At 48.3% G+C, this 24,224-nt stretch overlaps 1 protein-coding gene across 1 annotated transcript in view; it reads left to right on the top strand.

Annotated features, from left to right (window-relative positions):
• Positions 1 to 20,072, top strand: part of mettl14 (methyltransferase 14, N6-adenosine-methyltransferase subun) — a 62,120-nt gene extending 42,048 nt beyond the window's left edge. Inside the window, exons 10-14 of the mRNA XM_042317244.1 lie at positions 6,148 to 6,358; positions 10,324 to 10,416; positions 11,117 to 11,258; positions 19,679 to 19,681; positions 19,760 to 20,072. Of these exons, the coding sequence (XP_042173178.1) occupies positions 6,148 to 6,358; positions 10,324 to 10,416; positions 11,117 to 11,258; positions 19,679 to 19,681; positions 19,760 to 19,829 (519 nt within the window). The 3' untranslated portion in view covers positions 19,830 to 20,072. The remainder of the gene's footprint in view (positions 1 to 6,147; positions 6,359 to 10,323; positions 10,417 to 11,116; positions 11,259 to 19,678; positions 19,682 to 19,759) is intronic.
• The last annotated feature ends 4,152 nt before the right edge of the window (positions 20,073 to 24,224 follow it).

The raw sequence follows: 24,224 nt of genomic DNA, 5'->3' as shown, positions 1-24,224 counted from the left end.
AAGGAACAGTCCTCTCCCCCCCCTCTAGGAACACTGTCTAATGGGTATTAAAGGAACAGTCCTCTCCCCTCTAGGAACACTGTCTAATGGGTATTAAAGGAACAGTCCTCCCCCCCCCTCTAGGAACACTGTCTAATGGGTATTAAAGGAACAGTCCTCTCCCCCCTCCACCCCCTCTAGGAACACTGTCTAATGGGTATTAAAGGAACAGTCCTCTCCCCCCCCCCCCCCTCTAGGAACACTGTCTAATGGGTATTAAAGGAACAGTCCTCCCCCCTCTAGGAACACTGTCTAATGGGTATTAAAGGAACAGTCCTCTCCCCCCCCCCCCTCTAGGAACACTGTCTAATGGGTATTAAAGGAACAGTCCCCCCTCTAGGAACACTGTCTAATGGGTATTAAAGGAACAGTCCTCCCCCCTCTAGGAACACTGTCTAATGGGTATTAAAGGAACAGTCCTCTCCCCCCCCTCTAGGAACACTGTCTAATGGGTATTAAAGGAACAGTCCCCCCTCTAGGAACACTGTCTAATGGGTATTAAAGGAACAGTCCTCTCCCCCCAGTCCCCTAGGAACACTGTCTAATGGGTATTAAAGGAACAGTCCTCTCCCCCTCTCTAGGAACACTGTCTAATGGGTATTAAAGGAACAGTCCTCCCCCCTCTAGGAACACTGTCTAATGGGTATTAAAGGAACAGTCCTCCCCCTCTAGGAACACTGTCTAATGGGTATTAAAGGAACAGTCCTCCCCCCTCTCTAGGAACACTGTCTAATGGGTATTAAAGGAACAGTCCTCTCCCCCTCTAGGAACACTGTCTAATGGGTATTAAAGGAACAGTCCTCTCCCCCCCCTCTAGGAACACTGTCTAATGGGTATTAAAGGAACAGTCCTCCCCCCTCTAGGAACACTGTCTAATGGGTATTAAAGGAACAGTCCTCTCCCCCCTCTAGGAACACTGTCTAATGGGTATTAAAGGAACAGTCCTCCCCCCTCTAGGAACACTGTCTAATGGGTATTAAAGGAACAGTCCTCTCCCCCCTAGGAACACTGTCTAATGGGTATTAAAGGAACAGTCCTCTCCCCCCTCTAGGAACACTGTCTAATGGGTATTAAAGGAACAGTCCTCTCCCCCTCTAGGAACACTGTCTAATGGGTATTAAAGGAACAGTCCTCCCCACTCTAGGAACACTGTCTAATGGGTATTAAAGGAACAGTCCTCCCCCTCTAGGAACACTGTCTAATGGGTATTAAAGGAACAGTCCTCTCCCCTAGGAACACTGTCTAATGGGTATTAAAGGAACAGTCCTCTCCCCCCCCCCTCTAGGAACACTGTCTAATGGGTATTAAAGGAACAGTCCTCCCCCCCCCCTCTAGGAACACTGTCTAATGGGTATTAAAGGAACAGTCCTCTCCCCCCCTCCCCTGTCTAGGAACACTGTCTAATGGGTATTAAAGGAACAGTCCTCCCCCCCTCTAGGAACACTGTCTAATGGGTATTAAAGGAACAGTCCTCTCCCCCTAGGAACACTGTCTGGGTATTAAAGGAACAGTCCCCCCCTCTAGGAACACTGTCTAATGGGTATTAAAGGAACAGTCCTCTCCCCCCCTCTAGGAACACTGTCTAATGGGTATTAAAGGAACAGTCCTCTCCCCTCTAGGAACACTGTCTAATGGGTATTAAAGGAACAGTCCCCCCCTCTAGGAACACTGTCTAATGGGTATTAAAGGAACAGTCCTCTCCCCCCTCTAGGAACACTGTCTAATGGGTATTAAAGGAACAGTCCTCTCCCCCTCTAGGAACACTGTCTAATGGGTATTAAAGGAACAGTCCTCCCCCCCTCTAGGAACACTGTCTAATGGGTATTAAAGGAACAGTCCTCTCCCCCCTCTAGGAACACTGTCTAATGGGTATTAAAGGAACAGTCCTCCCCCCCTCTAGGAACACTGTCTAATGGGTATTAAAGGAACAGTCCTCTCCCCCTCTAGGAACACTGTCTAATGGGTATTAAAGGAACAGTCCTCTCCCCAGTCCTCTCCCCTAGGAACACTGTCTAATGGGTATTAAAGGAACAGTCCTCCCCCCCCCCCCTCTAGGAACACTGTCTAATGGGTATTAAAGGAACAGTCCTCTCCCCCCTCTAGGAACACTGTCTAATGGGTATTAAAGGAACAGTCCTCCCCCCCCTCTAGGAACACTGTCTAATGGGTATTAAAGGAACAGTCCCCCCCCCTCTAGGAACACTGTCTAATGGGTATTAAAGGAACAGTCCTCCCCCCTCTCTCCCCCCTCTAGGAACACTGTCTAATGGGTATTAAAGGAACAGTCCTCTCCCCCTCTCCAGTCCCCCCCCCTCTCTAGGAACACTGTCTAATGGGTATTAAAGGAACAGTCCCCCCTCTAGGAACACTGTCTAATGGGTATTAAAGGAACAGTCCTCTCCCCCCCCTAGGAACACTGTCTAATGGGTATTAAAGGAACAGTCCTCTCCTCTCTAGGAACACTGTCTAATGGGTATTAAAGGAACAGTCCCCCCCCCTCTAGGAACACTGTCTAATGGGTATTAAAGGAACAGTCCTCTCCCCCCCCCTCTAGGAACACTGTCTAATGGGTATTAAAGGAACAGTCCTCCCCCCTCTAGGAACACTGTCTAATGGGTATTAAAGGAACAGTCCTCTCCCCCCTCTAGGAACACTGTCTAATGGGTATTAAAGGAACAGTCCTCTCCCCCCCCTCTAGGAACACTGTCTAATGGGTATTAAAGGAACAGTCCTCCCCCCCCCTCTAGGAACACTGTCTAATGGGTATTAAAGGAACAGTCCTCCCCCCTCTCTCCCCCTCTAGGAACACTGTCTAATGGGTATTAAAGGAACAGTCCTCTCCCCTCCCCCCTCTAGGAACACTGTCTAATGGGTATTAAAGGAACAGTCCTCTCCCCCTCTAGGAACACTGTCTAATGGGTATTAAAGGAACAGTCCTCTCCCCCCCCTCTAGGAACACTGTCTAATGGGTATTAAAGGAACAGTCCTCCCCTCTAGGAACACTGTCTAATGGGTATTAAAGGAACAGTCCTCTCCCCCCCCAGTCTAGGAACACTGTCTAATGGGTATTAAAGGAACAGTCCTCCCCCTAGGAACACTGTCTAATGGGTATTAAAGGAACAGTCCTCCCCCTCTCTAGGAACACTGTCTAATGGGTATTAAAGGAACAGTCCTCCCCCCCTCTAGGAACACTGTCTAATGGGTATTAAAGGAACAGTCCTCTCCCCCCCCCCTCTAGGAACACTGTCTAATGGGTATTAAAGGAACAGTCCTCTCCCCCTCTCCTCTCCCCCTCTAGGAACACTGTCTAATGGGTATTAAAGGAACAGTCCTCTCCCCCCTCTAGGAACACTGTCTAATGGGTATTAAAGGAACAGTCCTCTCCCCTCTAGGAACACTGTCTAATGGGTATTAAAGGAACAGTCCTCTCCCCCCCCCCCCTAGGAACACTGTCTAATGGGTATTAAAGGAACAGTCCTCCCCCCCCCCTCTAGGAACACTGTCTAATGGGTATTAAAGGAACAGTCCTCTCCCCCTCTAGGAACACTGTCTAATGGGTATTAAAGGAACAGTCCTCTCCCCCCTCTAGGAACACTGTCTAATGGGTATTAAAGGAACAGTCCTCTCCCCCCCCTCCCTCTAGGAACACTGTCTAATGGGTATTAAAGGAACAGTCCTCTCCCCCCCTCTCTAGGAACACTGTCTAATGGGTATTAAAGGAACAGTCCTCCCCCCTCTAGGAACACTGTCTAATGGGTATTAAAGGAACAGTCCTCTCCCCCAGTCCCCCTAGGAACACTGTCTAATGGGTATTAAAGGAACAGTCCTCTCCCCCTCTAGGAACACTGTCTAATGGGTATTAAAGGAACAGTCCTCTCCCCCTCTAGGAACACTGTCTAATGGGTATTAAAGGAACAGTCCTCTCCCCCTCTCCTCTCCCCCTAGGAACACTGTCTAATGGGTATTAAAGGAACAGTCCTCTCCCCCCCTCTAGGAACACTGTCTAATGGGTATTAAAGGAACAGTCCTCCCCCCCCCTCTAGGAACACTGTCTAATGGGTATTAAAGGAACAGTCCTCCCCCCCTCTAGGAACACTGTCTAATGGGTATTAAAGGAACAGTCCTCCCCCCTCTAGGAACACTGTCTAATGGGTATTAAAGGAACAGTCCTCTCCCCCCCCTCTCTGTCTAATGGGTATTAAAGGAACAGTCCCCCCCCTCTAGGAACACTGTCTAATGGGTATTAAAGGAACAGTCCTCTCCCCCCCCCCCCCTAGGAACACTGTCTAATGGGTATTAAAGGAACAGTCCTCTCCCCCCCCTCTAGGAACACTGTCTAATGGGTATTAAAGGAACAGTCCTCCCCCCCTCTAGGAACACTGTCTAATGGGTATTAAAGGAACAGTCCTCTCCCCCCCTAGGAACACTGTCTAATGGGTATTAAAGGAACAGTCCTCTCCCCCCTGTCTCTAGGAACACTGTCTAATGGGTATTAAAGGAACAGTCCTCTCCCCCTAGGAACACTGTCTAATGGGTATTAAAGGAACAGTCCTCTCCCCTCTAGGAACACTGTCTAATGGGTATTAAAGGAACATCCCCCCCTCTAGGAACACTGTCTAATGGGTATTAAAGGAACAGTCCTCTCCCCCCCCCCTCTAGGAACACTGTCTAATGGGTATTAAAGGAACAGTCCTCCCCCCACTCTCTAGGAACACTGTCTAATGGGTATTAAAGGAACAGTCCTCTCCCCCCTCTCTCCCCCTCTAGGAACACTGTCTAATGGGTATTAAAGGAACAGTCCTCTCCCCCTCTCACTGTCTAATGGGTATTAAAGGAACAGTCCTCTCCCCCCTCTAGGAACACTGTCTAATGGGTATTAAAGGAACAGTCCTCCCCCCCCCCTCTAGGAACACTGTCTAATGGGTATTAAAGGAACAGTCCTCTCCCCCCCCCTCTAGGAACACTGTCTAATGGGTATTAAAGGAACAGTCCTCCCCCAGTCCTCTCCCCCCTCTAGGAACACTGTCTAATGGGTATTAAAGGAACAGTCCTCTCCCCCTCTCCCCCCCCTCTAGGAACACTGTCTAATGGGTATTAAAGGAACAGTCCTCTCCCCCCTAGGAACACTGTCTAATGGGTATTAAAGGAACAGTCCTCCCCCCCTCTAGGAACACTGTCTAATGGGTATTAAAGGAACAGTCCTCTCCCCCCCCTCTAGGAACACTGTCTAATGGGTATTAAAGGAACAGTCCTCCCCCCCTCTAGGAACACTGTCTAATGGGTATTAAAGGAACAGTCCTCTCCCCCTCTAGGAACCTGTCTAATGGGTATTAAAGGAACAGTCCCCCTCTAGGAACACTGTCTAATGGGTATTAAAGGAACAGTCCTCTCCCCCCCCCTCTAGGAACACTGTCTAATGGGTATTAAAGGAACAGTCCTCCCCCCCTCCTCTAGGAACACTGTCTAATGGGTATTAAAGGAACAGTCCTCCCCCTCTAGGAACACTGTCTAATGGGTATTAAAGGAACAGTCCTCCCCCCCTCTCCCCCTCTAGGAACACTGTCTAATGGGTATTAAAGGAACAGTCCTCTCCCCCCCTCTAGGAACACTGTCTAATGGGTATTAAAGGAACAGTCCTCCCCCCCCCTCTCCCCCTAGAACACTGTCTAATGGGTATTAAAGGAACAGTCCTCCCCCCCCCCTCTAGGAACACTGTCTAATGGGTATTAAAGGAACAGTCCTCTCCCCCTCTCTAGGAACACTGTCTAATGGGTATTAAAGGAACAGTCCTCTCCCCCTCTCCCCCCTCTAGGAACACTGTCTAATGGGTATTAAAGGAACAGTCCTCTCCCCCTCCTCTAGGAACACTGTCTAATGGGTATTAAAGGAACAGTCCTCTCCCCCCCCCCCCCTCTAGGAACACTGTCTAATGGGTATTAAAGGAACAGTCCCCCCCCTCTAGGAACACTGTCTAATGGGTATTAAAGGAACAGTCCTCTCCCCCTCTAGGAACACTGTCTAATGGGTATTAAAGGAACAGTCCTCTCCCCCCCCTCTAGGAACACTGTCTAATGGGTATTAAAGGAACAGTCCTCTCCCCCCCTCTAGGAACACTGTCTAATGGGTATTAAAGGAACAGTCAGGCGGTCTACAGATGGGGATTTCATCCACGCCAACGTGGATATCGACCTGATTATTACCGAGGAGCCTGAGATCGGGAACGTGGAGAAGCCGGTGGAGATATTTCATATTATCGAACACTTCTGTCTGGGGAGACGAAGACTACACCTGTTTGGACGAGACTCTACCATCAGACCAGGTGGGTCATCAGACCAGGTGGGTCATCAGACCAGGTGGGTCATCAGACCAGGTGGGTCAACAGACCAGGTGGGTCATCAGACCAGGTGGGTCATCAGACCAGGTAGGTCAACAGACCAGGTGGGTCATCAGACCAGGTAGGTCAACAGACCAGGTGGGTCATCAGACCAGGTGGGTCATCAGACCAGGTGGGTCATCAGACCAGGTAGGTCAACAGACCAGGTGGGTCATCAGACCAGGTGGCACCATTCATTCCTATGTGAAGACTCAATAGCACACTGAAGCCAGTTAAGATGGTGTCTCATGGAGACAGGAGCAGTTCCATCCACTCCAGGAAGTGACGCTGCAGACTAGCTCAGTGCTGCCCCCTCTCGTTGATTAACTCTAGTTGAAGGCTGACCGGGGTACTGCAGGCTAGCTCAGTGCTGCCCCCTCTCGTTGATTAACTCTAGTTGAAGGCTGACCGGGATACTGCAGACCAGCTCAGTGCTGCCCCTCTCGTTGATTAACTCTAGTTGAAGGCTGACTGGGGTACTGCAGACTAGCTCAGTGCTGCCCCCTCTCGTTGATTAACTCTAGTTGAAGGCTGACTGGGGTACTGCAGGCTAGCTCAGTGCTGCCCCCTCTGTTGATTAACTCTAGTTGAAGGCTGACTGGGGTACTGCAGGCTAGCTCAGTGCTGCCCCCTCTCGTTGATTAACTCTAGTTGAAGGCTGACTGGGGTACTGCAGGCTGCTCTCTGCTGCCCCCTCTCGTTGATTAACTCTAGTTGAAGGCTGACCGGGGTACTGCAGGCTAGCTCAGTGCTGCCCCCCTCTCGTTGACTAGCTCAGTGCTGCCCCCTCTCGTTGATTAACTCTAGTTGAAGGCTGACCGGGGTACTGCAGGCTAGCTCAGTGCTGAGGAAAACTGAAGACTCCCTCTCGTTGATTAACTCTAGTTGAAGGCTGACTGGGGTACTGCAGGCTAGCTCAGTGCTGCCCCCTCTCGTTGACTAGCTCACTGCTGTCTCGTTGACTAGCTCAGTGCTGCCCCCTCTCGTTGACTAGCTCAGTGCTGCCCCCTCTCGTTGACCAGCTCAGTGCTGCCCCCTCTCGTTGACTAGCTCAGTGCTGCCCCCTCTCGTTGACAGAGCTCAGTGCTGTCCCCTGCAGTTGACTAGCTCAGTGCTGCCCCCTCTCGTTGACTAGCTCAGTGCTGGCCCCTCTCGTTGACTACACAGTGCTGCCCCCTCTCGTTGACTGGCTCAGTGCTGTCCCCTCTCGTTGACAGCTCAGTGCTGCCCCCTCTCGTTGACTAGCTCAGTGCTGCCCCCAACTCGTTGACTAGCTCAGTGCTGCCCCCTCTCGTTGACTAGCTCAGTGCTGCCCCCTTTCGTTGACTAGCTCAGTGCTGCCCCCTCTCGTTGACTAGCTCAGTGCTGCCCCCTTTCGTTGACTAGCTCAGTGCTGCCCCCCAGGTTGACTCAGCTCAGTGCTGCCCCTTTCAGGACTAGCTCAGTGCTGCCCCCTTTCGTTGACTAGCTCAGTGCTGCCCCCTCTCAGGTTGACTCTCAGTGCTGCCCCCTCTCGACCTAGCTCACTGCTGTCCCCTCTCGTTGAGAGCTCAGTGCTGCCCCCTCTCGTTGACTAGCTCAGGTGCTGCCCCTCTCGTTGACTGGCTCTCTGACTGCCCCCTCTCGTTGACTAGCCAGTGCTGCCCCCTCTCGTTGACTCAGCTCAGTGCTGCCTCCTCTCGTTGACTAGCTCAGTGCTGCCCCCCTCTCGACCCCTTGACTAGCTCAGTGCTGCCCCCTCTCGTTGACTAGCTCAGTGCTGCCCCCTCGTTGACTAGCTCAGTGCTGCCCCCTCTCGTTGACCAGCTCAGTGCTGCCCCCTCTCGTTGACTAGCTCAGTGCTGCCCCCTCTCGTTGACTAGCTCAGTGCTGCCCCCATCCTCGTTGACTAGCTCAGTGCTGCCCCCTCTCGTTGACTAGCTCAGTGCTGCCCCCTCTCGTTGACTAGCTCAGTGCTGCCCCCTCTCGTTGACTAGCTCAGTGCTGCCCCCTCTCGTTGACTAGCTCACTGCTGCCCCCTCTCGTTGACTAGCTCAGTGCTGCCCCCTCTCGTTGACTCTCAGTGCTGCCCCTCTCGTTGACTAGCTCAGTGCTGCCCCCTCTCGTTGACTAGCTCAGTGCTGCCCCCTCTCGTTGACTAGGGAGGCTGCCCCCTCTCGTTGACTAGCTCAGTGCTGCCCCTCTCGTTGACTCAGCTCACTGCTGCCCCCTCTCGTTGACTAGCTCACTGCTGCCCCCTCTCGTTGACTAGCTCAGTGCTGCCCCCTCTCGTTGACTAGCTCAGTGCTGCCCCCTCTCGTTGACTAGCTCACTGCTGCCCCCTCTCGTTGACTAGCTCAGTGCTGCCCCCTCTCCCTCTCATTGACTAGCTCAGTGCTGCCCCTCTCTCGTTGAATAACTCTAGTTGAAGGCTGACTGGGGTACTGCAGACTAGCTCAGTGCTGCCCCCTCTCGTTGATTAACTCTAGTTGAAGGCTGACTGGGGTACTGCAGGCTAGCTCAGTGCTGCCCCCTCTCGTTGAATAACTCTAGTTGAAGGCTGACTGGGGTACTGCAGCATGTCATTACAACTCCTTCTGTGTGCATTTTAAAAAGTAATCGGTGCAAAGACATACATGTGGTGTATTAGAAGTAATTATTGGTATCATGATTGTCTTCAAATCTTTATTTAATTTACTTCACCATAAAGATTGACATTTTTTTAAATTCACTTATAATTGGGGGATCCTGTTTTCTTGCTAACAATGCCTGCAGTACCACGGTCGGCTTTGAGCTTGCGTGTCTTCAACGGGAGAGTCGTTCTCTCCTGGATCACACACACACACGCGGAATCGAGAGGGAATCGGCAGGGAATCAGGAATCCTCTGAATCGAGAGGAAATCGGCAGGAAATCAGGAATCCTCCATGATTTCAGGGGAGAAAAAAATTAACCCTGAATCAGATAGAGGACTGGAGAATGATTGGAGACTTCTAGATTTTTTATTTTTTTTACCCTGAATCAGATAGAGGACTGGAGGATGATTGGAGACTTCTAGATTCAGATAGAGGACTGGAGAATGATTGGAGCCTTCTAGATTCAGATAGAGGACTGGAGAATGATTGGAGCCTTCTAGATTCAGATAGAGGACTGGAGAATGATTGGAGCCTTCTAGATTCAGATAGAGGACTGGAGGATGATTGGAGACTTCTAGATTCAGATAGAGGACTGGAGAATGATTGGAGCCTTCTAGATTCAGATAGAGGACTGGAGAATGATTGGAGCCTTTTAGATTCAAATAGAGGACTGGAGAATGATTGGAGCCTTCTAGATTCAGATAGAGGACTGGAGAATGATTGGAGCCTTCTAGATTCAGATAGAGGACTGGAGGATGATTGGAGCCTTCTAGATTCAGATAGAGGACTGGAGGAGCCTTCTAGATTCAGATAGAGGACTGGAGGAGCCTTCTAGATTTGTTCAGGTTATGGTCCATTTATTTTGGTTAAATGTATTTCCCTCTCCCTCCTCTCCTCCCTCCTCTCCTCTCCTCTCCTCTCCTCTCCTCTCTCTCTCTCCTCTCCTCTCCTCTCCTCTCTCTCTCTCTCTCCTCTCCCTCCTCTCCTCTCTCCCCCTCTCTCTCCTCTCCTCTCCTCTCTCCCCCTCCTCTCCTCCTCTCCTCTCTCTCCCTCCCCTCCTCTCTCCCTCCTCTCCTCTCTCTCCCATCTCCTCTCTATCTCTCTTCTCCTCTCTCTCCCCCCTCTATCTCCCCTCTCTCTTCCTCCTCTCCTCTCTCCCCCTCTCTCTCCCTCCTCTCCTCTCTATCTCTCTTCTCCTCCCCCCTCTCTATCTCTCTCTCCCTCCTCTCCTCTCTCCCCCTCTCTCTCCCTCCTCTCCTCTCTCCCTCCTCTCCTCTCTCCCTTCTCTCTCTCTCCAGGGTGGTTGACAGTAGGTCCTACTCTGACCAACAGTAACTTCAACTCAGAGTCTTACTCCTCCCACTTCTCAATCACACAGTCTCACCTCTCAGGTAGGTCCTTCATCACACACACACACACACACACACACACACACACACACACACACACTTGTCTGTCCTTTCACTCCTCCATCTCCATCCCTCTTCTCTCTTGTCTTCTCTCTCTCTCCATCTCTTCTCTCTCTTCTCTTTCTCTCCTCCCATCTCATCTCTCTTTCTTTCCTCCATCTCTCTCTCTCCATCTCATCTCTCTCTTTCCTCTCCTCCATCTCTTCATCTCTTTTTCTCTCTCTCCTCCATCTCATCTCTCTTTTCTCTCTCTTCCATCTCTCTCTCCATCTCTTCTCTCTCTTCTCTCCTCCTCCATCTCTTCTTCTCTCTCTTCTCTCCTCCTCTCCCTCTCCTCCATCTCATCTCCCTCTCGTCCATCTTTTCTCTCTCTTCTCTCTCTCCTCCATCTCTTCTCTCTCTCCTCCATCTCTTCTCTCTCTTCTCTCTCTCCTCCATCTCTTCTCTCCTCCATCTCTTCTCTCTCTCCTCTCCCTCTCCTCCATCTCATCTCCCTCTCGTCCATCTCTTCTTTCTCTCCTCGCTCTCTCCTCCATCTCATATCTCTCTCCTCTCCTTCTCCTCCATCTCATCTCTCTCTCTTTTCCATCTCTTCTTCTCTGGTCTAAACCCTCTGTTTTCTCCTCCATCTCTTCTTCTCTTGTCTAAACCCTCTGTTCTCTCCTCTTGATGTGTCCTCCAGGCTGTACGGAGGAGATAGAACGTCTGCGACCCAAGTCACCTCCCTCCAAGCTGAAGTCAGACCGTGGAGGGGGGTCATCCCGTGGAGGTCGGGGGGGTCCTAACGCCGGCCGGGGAGGGGACAGGGGCCGGGAGAGGAACAGGTCCTTTAGGGGGACAGGGGAGGGTTCAGAGGGCGGGGGGGTCCACACCGCGGGTTCCCACCTCGCTAGGGACGGGCAGACATTATACTGAGAGGTGGTCGGACACTCATATTCTGTACCCTCGTCCAGAAGTGTCTACTCCTTCTCTCCTCGTGATTGGTTGGTGCACCAGTCCGGTCCTTTTAAATCCACGAGGGGAGTGAACACGTGCACACTTCAGGAGAAGGGAGGAGCCCCTCCCACCTCTCTCTCTATCACACACACACACACACACACACACACACACACACACACACACACACACACACATATACACACACACACACACACACACAGTCTCTCACACACACACACACACACACACACACAGACACACACCTCTCCAGTCTCTCACATACACACACACATACATACACACACACACACACACACACACACCTCTCCAGTCTCTCACATACACACACACATACACACACACACACACACACACACACCCTCTCCAGTCTCTCACATACACACACATACACACACACATACATACACACACATATACACACACACACACATCTCCAATCTCTCTCACACACACACACACATCTCCAATCTCTCTCACACACACACACCTCTCCAGTCTCTCACACACACATACACACATACATACATACACACACACATACACACACACACATACATACACACACATATACACAGACACACACCGCTCCAGTCTCTCACACACAGACACACACCTCTCCAGTCTCTCACACACACCTATCTAGATGGTTGTAAAATAGTCTTCTGATCCATTGATAATAAACATGTTTTTATTAATGTTTGTTTTTACCTTCTAATAAAACATCATCAGAACCATTATGTCTGGAGTGGGTTTAATCTACCAGAACATCATCAGAACCATTGATATGTCTGGAGTGGGTTTAATCTACCAGAACATCACCAGAACCATTGATATGTCTGGAGTGGGTTTAGTCTACCAGAACCATTGATATGTCTGGAGTGGGTTTAATCTACCAGAACATCATCAGAACCATTGATATGTCTGGAGTGGCTTTAATGTACCAGAACATCATCAGAACCATTATGTCTGGAGTGGGTTTAATCTACCAGAACATCATCAGAACCATTGATATGTCTGGAGTGGGTTTAATCTACCAGAACATCATCAGAACCATTATGTCTGGAGTGGGTTTAATCTACCAGAACATCATCAAACCATTATGTCTGGAGTGGGTTTAATCTACCAGAACATCATCAGAACCATTATGTCTGGAGTGGGTTTAATCTACCAGAACATCATCAAACCATTATGTCTGGAGTGGGTTTAATCTACCAGAACATCATCAGAACCATTATGTCTGGAGTGGGTTTAATCTACCAGAACATCATCAAAACCATTATGTCTGGAGTGGGTTTAATCTACCAGAACATCATCAGAACCATTATGTCTGGAGTGGGTTTAATCTACCAGAACATCATCAAAACCATTATGTCTGGAGTGGGTTTAATCTACCAGAACATCATCAGAACCATTATGTCTGGAGTGGGTTTAATCTACCAGAACATCATCAGAACCATTATGTCTGGAGTGGGTTTAATCTACCAGAACATCATCAGAACCATTGATATGTCTGGAGTGGGTTTAATCTACCAGAACCACTGATATGTCTGGAGTGGGTTTAATCTACCAGAACATCACCAGAACCACTGATATGTCTGGAGTGGGTTTAATCTACCAGAACATCATCAGAACCATTATGTCTGGAGTGGGTTTAATCTACCAGAACATCATCAGAACCATTGATATGTCTGGAGTGGGTTTAATCTACCAGAACATCATCAGAACCATTATGTCTGGAGTGGGTTTAATCTACCAGAACATCATCAGAACCATTATGTCTGGAGTGGGTTTAATCTACCAGAACATCATCAGAACCATTATGTCTGGAGTGGGATAATCTACCAGAACATCATCAGAACCATTGATATGTCTGGAGTGGTTTAATCTACCAGAACATCATCAGAACCACTGATATGTCTGGAGTGGGTTTAATCTACCAGAACATCACCAGCACCACTGATATGTCTGGAATGGGTTTAATCTACCAGAACATCATCAGAACCATTGATATGTCTGGAGTGGGTTTAATCTACCAGAACATCATCAGAACCATTATGTCTAGAGTGGGTTTAATCGACCAGAACATCATCAGAACCATTGATATGTCTGGAGTGGGTTTAATCTACCAGAACATCATCAGAACCATTATGTCTAGAGTGGGTTTAATCGACCAGAACATCATCAGAACCATTGATATGTCTGGAGTGGTTTAATCTACCAGAACATCATCAGAACCATTGATATGTCTGGAGTGGGTTTAGTCTACCAGAACCATTGATATGTCTGGAGTGGGTTTAATCTACCAGAACATCATCAGAACCATTGATATGTCTGGAGTGGGTTTAATCTGGAACATCATCAGAACCATTGATATGTCTGGAGTGGTTTAATCTACCAGAACATCATCAGAACCATTGATATGTCTGGAGTGGGTTTAGTTTATGTCTGGAGTGGTTTAATCTACCAGAACATCATCAGAACCATTGATATGTCTGGAGTGGGTTTAATCTACCAGAACATCATCAGAACCATTGATATGTCTGGAGTGGGTTTAGTCTGCCAGAACCATTGATATGTCTGGAGTGGTTTAATCTACCAGAACATCATCAGACCCATTGATATGTCTGGAGTGGGTTTAATCTACCAGAACATCACCAGAACCACTGATATGTCTGGAGTGGGTTTAATCTACCAGAACATCATCAGAACCATTGATATGTCTGGAGTGGGTTTAATCTACCAGAACATCATCAGAACCATTATGTCTGGAGTGGGTTTAATCTACCAGAACATCATCAGAACCATTGATATGTCTGGAGTGGGTTTAATCTACCAGAACATCATCAGAACCATTATGTCTGGAGTGGGTTTAATCTACCAGAACATCATCAGAACCATTGATATGTCTGGAGTGGTTTAATCTACCAGAACATCATCAGAACCATTGATATGTCTGGAGTGGGTTTAGTCTACCAGAACCATTGATATGTCTGGAGTGGGTTTAATCTACCAGAACATCATCAGAACCATTGATATGTCTTGAGTGGGTTTAATCTACCAGAACATCATCAGAACCATTGATATGTCTGGAGTGGGTTTAGTCTACCAGAACCATTGATATGTCTGGAGTGGTTTAATCTACCAGAACATCATCAGACCCATTGATATGTCTGGAGTGGGTTTAGTCTACCAGAACCATTGATATGTCTGGAGTGGTTTAATCTACCAGAACATCATCAGACCCATTGATATGTCTGGAGTGGGTTTAATCTACCAGAACATCATCAGAACCATTGATATGTCTGGAGTGGGTTTAATCTACCAGAACATCATCAGAACCATTGATATGTCTGGAGTGGGTTTAATCTACCAGAACATCATCAGAACCATTGATATGTCTGGAGTGGGTTTAATCTACCAGAACATCATCAAAACCATTATGTCTGGAGTGGGTTTAATCTACCAGAACATCATCAGAACCATTGATATGTCTGGAGTGGTTTAATCTACCAGAACATCATCAGAACCATTGATATGTCTGGAGTGGGTTTAGTCTACCAGAACCATTGATATGTCTGGAGTGGGTTTAATCTACCAGAACATCATCAGAACCATTGATATGTCTGGAGTGGGTTTAGTCTGCCAGAACCATTGATATAGACCAGGTGGGTCATCAGACCAGGTGGGTCATCAGACCAGATGGATCATCAGACCAGGTGGGTCATCAGACCAGGTGAATCATCAGACCTGGTGGGTCATCAGACCTGGTGGGTCATCAGACCAGGTAGGTCAACAGACCAGGTGGGTCATCAGACCAGGTGGGTCATCAGACCAGGTAGGTCAACAGACCAGGTGGGTCATCAGACCAGGTGGCACCATTCATTCCTATGTGAAGACTCAATAGCACACTGAAGCCAGTTAAGATGGTGTCTCATGGAGACAGGAGCAGTTCCATCCACTCCAGGAAGTGACGCTGCAGACTAGCTCAGTGCTGCCCCCTCTCGTTGATTAACTCTAGTTGAAGGCTGACCGGGGTACTGCAGGCTAGCTCAGTGCTGCCCCCTCTCGTTGATTAACTCTAGTTGAAGGCTGACTGGGGTACTGCAGACTAGCTCAGTGCTGCCCCCTCTCGTTGATTAACTCTAGTTGAAGGCTGACCGGGGTACTGCAGACCAGCTCAGTGCTGCCCCCTCTCGTTGATTAACTCTAGTTGAAGGCTGACCGGGGTACTGCAGACCAGCTCAGTGCTGCCCCCTCTCGTTGATTAACTCTAGTTGAAGGCTGACTGGGGTACTGCAGACTAGCTCAGTGCTGCCCCCTCTCGTTGATTAACTCTAGTTGAAGGCTGACTGGGGTACTGCAGGCTAGCTCAGTGCTGCCCCCTCTCGTTGATTAACTCTAGTTGAAGGCTGACTGGGGTACTGCAGGCTAGCTCAGTGCTGCCCCCTCTCGTTGATTAACTCTAGTTGAAGGCTGACTGGGGTACTGCAGGCTAGCTCTCTGCTGCCCCCTCTCGTTGATTAACTCTAGTTGAAGGCTGACCGGGGTACTGCAGGCTAGCTCAGTGCTGCCCCCTCTCGTTGATTAACTCTAGTTGAAGGCTGACTGGGGTACTGCAGGCTAGCTCAGTGCTGCCCCCTCTCGTTGACTAGCTCAGTGCTGCCCCCTCTCGTTGATTAACTCTAGTTGAAGGCTGACTGGGGTACTGCAGGCTAGCTCAGTGCTGCCCCCTCTCGTTGACTAGCTCAGTGCTGCCCCCTTTCGTTGACTAGCTCAGTGCTGCCCCCTTTCGTTGACTAGCTCAGTGCTGCCCCCTCTCGTTGACTAGCTCAGTGCTGCCCCCTTTCGTTGACTAGCTCAGTGCTGCCCCCTCTCGTTGACTAGCTCAGTGCTGCCCCCTCTCGTTGACTAGCTCAGTGCTGCCCCTCTCGTTGACTAGCTCACTGCTGCCCCCTCTTGTTGACTAGCTCAGTGCTGCCCCCTCTCGTTGACTAGCTCAGTGCTGCCCCCTCTCGTTGACTAGCTCACTGCTGCCCCCTCTCGTTGACTAGCTCAGTGCTGCCCCCTCTCGTTGACTAGCTCAGTGCTGCCCCCTCTTGTTGACTAGCTCAGTGCTGCCCCCTCTCGTTGACTAGCTCTCTGCTGCCCCCTCTCGTTGACTAGCTCAGTGCTGCCCCCTCTCGTTGACTAGCTCAGTGCTGCCCCCTCTCGTTGACTAGCTCACTGCTGCCCCCTCTCATTGACTAGCTCAGTGCTGCCCCCTCTCATTGACTAGCTCAGTGCTGCCCCCTCTCGTTGACTAGCTCAGTGCTGCCCCCTCTCGTTGACTAGCTCACTGCTGCCCCCTCTCGTTGACTAGCTCAGTGCTGCCCCTCTCGTTGACTAGCTCAGTGCTGCCCCCTCTCGTTGACTAGCTCAGTGCTGCCTCCTCTCGTTAACTGGCTCAGTGCTGCCCCCTCTCGTTGACTAGCTCAGTGCTGCCCCCTCTCGTTGACTAGCTCAGTGCTGCCTCCTCTCGTTGACCAGCTCAGTGCTGCCCCTCTCGTTGACTAGCTCAGTGCTGCCCCCTCTCGTTGACTAGCTCAGTGCTGCCCCCTCTCGTTGACTAGCTCAGTGCTGCCCCCTCTCGTTGACTAGCTCACTGCTGCCCCCTCTTGTTGACTAGCTCAGTGCTGCCCCCTTTCGTTGACTAGCTCAGTGCTGCCCCCTTTCGTTGACTAGCTCAGTGCTGCCCCCTCTCGTTGACTAGCTCAGTGCTGCCCCCTCTCGTTGACTAGCTCAGTGCTGCCCCCTCTCGTTGACTAGCTCAGTGCTGCCCCCTCTCGTTGACTAGCTCAGTGCTGCCCCCTCTCGTTGACTAGCTCAGTGCTGCCCCCCTCTCGTTGACTAGCTCAGTGCTGCCCCCTCTCGTTGAATAACTCTAGTTGAAGGCTGACTGGGGTACTGCAGACTAGCTCAGTGCTGCCCCCTCTCGTTGATTAACTCTAGTTGAAGGCTGACTGGGGTACTGCAGGCTAGCTCAGTGCTGCCCCCTCTCATTGATTAACTCTAGTTGAAGGCTGACTGGGGTACTGCAGCATGTCATTACAACTCCTTCTGTGTGCATTTTAAAAAGTAATCGGTGCAAAGACATACATGTGGTGTATTAGAAGTAATTATTGGTATCATGATTGTCTTCAAATCTTTATTTAATTTACTTCACCATAAAGATTGACATTTTTTTTCATTCACTTATAATTGGGGGATCCTGTTTTCTTGCTAACAATGCCTGCAGTACCACGGTCGGCTTTGAGCTTGCGTGTCTTCAACGGGAGAGTCTTTCTCTCCTGGATCACACACACACACGCGGAATCGAGAGGGAATCGGCAGGAAATCAGGAATCCTCTGAATCGAGAGGAAATCGGCAGGAAATCAGGAATCCTCTGAATCGAGAGGGAATCGGCAGGAAATCAGGAATCCTCCATGATTTCAGGGGAGAAAAAAATGAACCCTGAATCAGATAGAGGACTGGAGAATGATTGGAGACTTCTAGATTTTTTATTTTTTTTACCCTGAATCAGATAGAGGACTGGAGGATGATTGGAGACTTCTAGATTCAGATAGAGGACTGGAGAATGATTGGAGCCTTCTAGATTCAGATAGAGGACTGGAGAATGATTGGAGCCTTCTAGATTCAGATAGAGGACTGGAGAATGATTGGAGCCTTCTAGATTCAGATAGAGGACTGGAGAATGATTGGAGCCTTCTAGATTCAGATAGAGGACTGGAGAATGATTGGAGCCTTCTAGATTCAGATAGAGGACTGGAGAATGATTGGAGCCTTCTAGATTCAGATAGAGGACTGGAGAATGATTGGAGCCTTCTAGATTCAGATAGAGGACTGGAGGATGATTGGAGACTTCTAGATTCAGATAGAGGACTGGAGGAGCCTTCTAGATTCAGATAGAGGACTGGAGGAGCCTTCTAGATTCAGATAGAGGACTGGAGGAGCCTTCTAGATTTGTTCAGGTTATGGTCCATTTATTTTGGTTAAATGTATTTCCCTCTCCCTCCTCTCTCTCCCCTCTCCTCTCCTCTCCTCTCTCTCTCTCTCTCCCTCTCTCTCCTCTCCTCTCCTCTCTCCCTCCTCTCCTCTCTCCCCTCTCTCTCTCCTCTCCCTCTCTCTCTCTCCCCCTCTCTCTCCCTCCTCTCCTCTCTCCCCCTCCCTCTCCCTCCTCTCCTCCCTCCCTCCTCTCCTCTCCTCTCTCCCATCTCCTCTCTATCTCTCTTCTCCTCTCTCTCCCCCTCTATCTCCCCCTCTCTCTTCCTCCTCTCCTCTCTCCCCCTCTCTCTCCCTCCTCTCCTCTCTATCTCTCTTCTCCTCCCCCTCTCTATCTCTCTCTCCCTCCTCTCCTCTCTCCCCCTCTCTCTCCCTCCTCTCCTCTCTCCCTCCTCTCCTCTCTCCCTTCTCTCTCTCTCTCCAGGGTGGTTGACAGTAGGTCCTACTCTGACCAACAGTAACTTCAACTCAGAGTCTTACTCCTCCCACTTCTCAATCACACAGTCTCACCTCTCAGGTAGGTCCTTCATCACACCACACACACACACACACACACACACACACACACTGTCTTGTCTGTCCTTTCTCTCCTCCATCTCCTCTCCCTCTTCTCTCTCTTCTCTCTCTCCTCCATCTCTTCTCTCTCTTCTCTCTCTCCTCCATCTCATCTCCTCTCTTTCCTCTCCTCCATCTCTTCTCTCTCTTCTCTCTCTCCTCCAATTCATCTCTCTTCTCTCTCTCCTCCATCTCTTCTCTCTCTTCTCTCTCTCTTCTCTCTCTCCTCCATCTCTTCTCTCCTCTATCTCTTCTCTCTCTCCTCTCCCTCTCCTCCATCTCATCTCCCTCTCGTCCATCTCTTCTCTCTCTTCTCTCTCTCCTCCATCTCTTCTCTCTCTCCTCCATCTCTTCTCTCTTCTCTCTCTTCCATCTCTCTCTCCTCCATCTCTTCTCTCTCTCCATCTCTCTCTCTCTCATCTCCCTCTCCTCCATCTCATCTCCCTCTCCTCCATCTCTTCTTTCTCTCCTCTCCTCTCCTCCATCTCATCTCTCTCTCCTCTCCTTCTCCTCCATCTCATCTCTCTCTTTTTCCATCTCTTCTTCTCTGGTCTAAACCCTCTGTTTTCTCCTCCATCTCTTCTTCTCTTGTCTAAACCCTCTGTTCTCTCCTCTTGATGTGTCCTCCAGGCTGTACGGAGGAGATAGAACGTCTGCGACCCAAGTCACCTCCCTCCAAGCTGAAGTCAGACCGTGGAGGGGGTCATCCCGTGGAGGTCGGGGGGGTCCTAACGCCGGCCGGGGAGGGGACAGGGGCCGGGAGAGGAACAGGTCCTTTAGGGGGGACAGGGGAGGGTTCAGAGGGCGGGGGGGTCCACACCGCGGGTTCCCACCTCGCTAGGACGGGCAGACATTATACTGAGAGGTGGTCGGACACTCATATTCTGTACCCTCGTCCAGAAGTGTCTACTCCTTCTCTCCTCGTGATTGGTTGGTGCACCAGTCCGGTCCTTTTAAATCCACGAGGGGGAGTGAACACGTGCACACTTCAGGAGAAGGGAGGAGCCCCTCCCACCTCTCTCTCTATCACACACACACACACACACACACACACACATACACACACACACACACACACACACACACTCAGTCTCTCACACACACACACACACACACACAGACACACACCTCTCCAGTCTCTCACATACACACACACATACATACACACACACACACACACACACACCTCTCCAGTCTCTCACATACACACACACATACATACACACACACACACACACACACACAACCCTCTCCAGTCTCTCACATACACACACATACACACACACATACATACACACACATATACACACACACACACATCTCCAATCATCATCAGAACCATTATGTCTGGAGTGGGTTTAATCTACCAGAACATCATCAGAACCATTGATATGTCTGGAGTGGGTTTAAGAACCATCTGGAGTGGGTTTAATCTACAGAACATCATCAGAACCATTGATATGTCTGGAGTGGGTTTAATCTACCAGAACCATTGATATGTCTGGAGTGGGTTTAATCTACCAGAACATCATCAGAACCACTGATATGTCTGGAGTGGGTTTAATCTACCAGAACATCATCAGAACCATTGATATGTCTGGAGTGGGTTTAATCTACCAGAACATCATCAGAACCATTGATATGTCTGGAGTGGGTTTAATCTACCAGAACATCATCAGAACCATTGATATGTCTGGAGTGGGTTTAATCTACCAGAACATCATCAGAACCATTATGTCTGGAGTGGGTTTAATCTACCAGAACATCATCAGAACCATTATGTCTGGAGTGGGTTTAATCTACCAGAACATCATCAGAACCATTATATGTCTGGAGTGGGTTTAATCTACCAGAACATCATCAGAACCATTATGTCTGGAGTGGGTTAATCTACCAGAACATCATCAGAACCATTGATATGTCTGGAGTGGTTTAATCTACCAGAACATCATCAGAACCATTGATATGTCTGGAGTGGGTTTAATCTACCAGAACATCATCAGAACCATTGATATGTCTGGAGTGGGTTTAATCTACCAGAACATCATCAGAACCATTATGTCTGAACATCATCAGAACCATTGATATGTCTGGAGTGGGTTTAATCTACCAGAACATCATCAGAACCATTATGTCTGGAGTGGGTTTAATCTACATCAGAACATCATCAGAACCATTGATATGTCTGGAGTGGGTTTAATCTAGAACATCAGAGAACCACATATGTCTGGAGTGGGTTTAATCTACCAGAACATCATCAGAACCATTATATGTCTGGAGTGGGTTTAATCTACCAGAACATCATCAGAACCATTGATATGTCTGGAGTGGGTTTAATCTACCAGAACATCATCAGAACCATTGATATGTCTGGAGTGGGTTTAATCTACCAGAACATCATCAGAACCATTGATATGTCTGGAGTGGGTTTAATCTACCAGAACATCATCAGAACATGTCATCTACCAGAACATCATCAAACCATTGATGTCTGGAGTGGGTTTAATCTACCAGAACATCATCAGAACCATTGATATGTCTGGAGTGGGTTTAATCTACCAGAACATCATCAGAACCATTGATATGTCTGGAGTGGGTTTAATCTACCAGAACATCATATGTCAGAACCATTGATATCTGGAGTGGGTTTAATCTACCAGAACATCATCAGAACCATTGATATGTCTGGAGTGGGTTTAATCTACCAGAACATCATCAGAACCATTGATATGTCTGGAGAATCATCAGAACATCATCAGAACCATTATGTCTGGAGTGGGTTTAATCTACCAGAACATCATCAGAACCATTGATATGTCTGGAGTGGGTTTAATCTAGAACCAGAACATCATCAGAACCATTGATATGTCTGGAGTGGGTTTAATCTACCAGAACATCATCAGAACCATTGATATGTCTGGAGTGGGTTTAATCTACCAGAACATCATCAGAACCATTGATATGTCTGGAGTGGGTTTAATCTACCAGAACATCATCAGAACCATTGATGTCTGGAGTGGGTTTAATCTACAGAACATCATCAGAACCATTGATATGTCTGGAGTGGGTTTAATCTACCAGAACATCATCAGAACCATTGATATGTCTGGAGTGGGTTTAATCTACCAGAACATCATCAGAACCATTGATATGTCTGGAGTGGGTTTAATCTACCAGAACATCATCAGAACCATTGATATGTCTGGAGTGGGTTTAATCTACCAGAACCATTGAACCATTGATATGTCTGGAGTGGGTTTAATCTAGAACCAGAACATCATCAGAACCATTGATATGTCTGGAGTGGGTTTAATCTACCAGAACATCATCAGAACCATTGATGTCTGGAGTGGGTTTAATCTACCAGAACATCATCAGAACCATTGATGTGATATGTCTGGAGTGGGTTTAATCTACCAGAACATCATCAGAACCATTGATATGTCTGGAGTGGGTTTAATCTACCAGAACATCATCAGAACCATTGATATGTCTGGAGTGGGTTTAATCTACCAGAACATCATCAGAACCATTGATATGTCTGGAGTGGGTTTAATCTACCAGAACATCATCAGAACCATTGATATGTCTGGAGTGGGTTTAATCTACCAGAACATCATCAGAACCATTGATATCTGGAGTGGGTTTAATCTACCAGAACATCATCAGAACCAGAACATCATCAGAACCATATGTCTGGAGTGGGTTTAATCTACCAGAACATCATCAGAACCATTGATATGTCTGGAGTGGGTTTAATCTACCAGAACCATTGATATGTCTGGAGTGGGTTTAATCTACCAGAACATCATCAGAACCATTGATATGTCTGGAGTGGGTTTAATCTACCAGAACCATTGATATGTCTGGATGGGTTTAATCTAGAACCATTGATATGTCTGGAGTGGGTTTAATCTACCAGAACATCATCAGAACCATTGATGTCTGGAGTGGGTTTAATCTACCAGAACATCATCAGAACCATTGATATGTCTGGAGTGGGTTTAATCTATCATCAGAACCATTGATATGTCTGGAGTGGGTTTAATCTACCAGAACATCATCAGAACCATTGATATGTCTGGAGTGGGTTTAATCTACCAGAACATCATCAGAACCATTGATATGTCTGGAGTGGGTTTAATCTACCAGAACATCATCAGAACCATTGATATGTCTGGAGTGGGTTTAATCTACCAGAACATCATCAGAACCATTGATATGTCTGGATGGGTTTAATCTACCAGAACATCATTGATATGTCTGGAGTGGGTTTAATCTACCAGAACATCATCAGAACCATTGATATGTCTGGAGTGGGTTTAATCTACCAGAACATCATCAGAACCATTGATATGTCTGGAGTGGGTTTAATCTATCTCATCAGAACCATTGATATGTCTGGAGTGGGTTTAATCTACCAGAACATCATCAGAACCATTGATATGTCTGGAGTGGGTTTAGAACATCATCAGAACCATTGATATGTCTGGAGTGGGTTTAATCTACCAGAACATCATCAGAACCATTCTGGAGTGTTTAATCTGAACATCATCAGAACCATTGATATGTGGGTTTAATCTACCAGAACATCATCAGAACCATTGATATGTCTGGAGTGGGTTTAATCTACCAGAACATCATCAGAACCATTGATATGTCTGGAGTGGGTTTAATCTGTCTGAACATCATCAGAACCATTGATATGTCTGGAGTGGGTTTAATCTACCAGAACATCATCAGAACCATTGATATGTCTGGAGTGGGTTTAATCTACCAGAACATCATCAGAACCATTGATATGTCTGGAGTGGGTTTAATCTACCAGAACATCATCAGAACCATTGATATGTCTGGAGTGGGTTTAATCTACCAGAACATCATCAGAACCATTGATATGTCTGGAGTGGGTTTAGTCTACCAGAACCATTGATATGTCTGGAGTGGGTTTAATCTACCAGAACATCATCAGAACCATTGATATGTCTGGAGTGGGTTTAATCTACCAGAACATCATCAGAACCATTGATATGTCTGGAGTGGGTTTAATCTACCAGAACATCATCAGAACCATTGATATGTCTGGAGTGGGTTTAATCTACCAGAACATCATCAGAACCATTGATATGTCTGGAGTGGGTTTAATCTACCAGAACATCATCAGAACCATTGATATGTCTGGAGTGGGTTTAATCTACCAGAACATCATCAGAACCATTGATATGTCTGGAGTGGG

The sequence above is a fragment of the Oncorhynchus tshawytscha genome, unplaced genomic scaffold (genome assembly GCF_018296145.1).
Source record: "Oncorhynchus tshawytscha isolate Ot180627B unplaced genomic scaffold, Otsh_v2.0 Un_scaffold_7219_pilon_pilon, whole genome shotgun sequence".
NCBI classification, from domain to species: Eukaryota; Metazoa; Chordata; class Actinopteri; order Salmoniformes; family Salmonidae; genus Oncorhynchus; species Oncorhynchus tshawytscha.
This window is presented reverse-complemented; position numbering and strand designations above follow the sequence as displayed.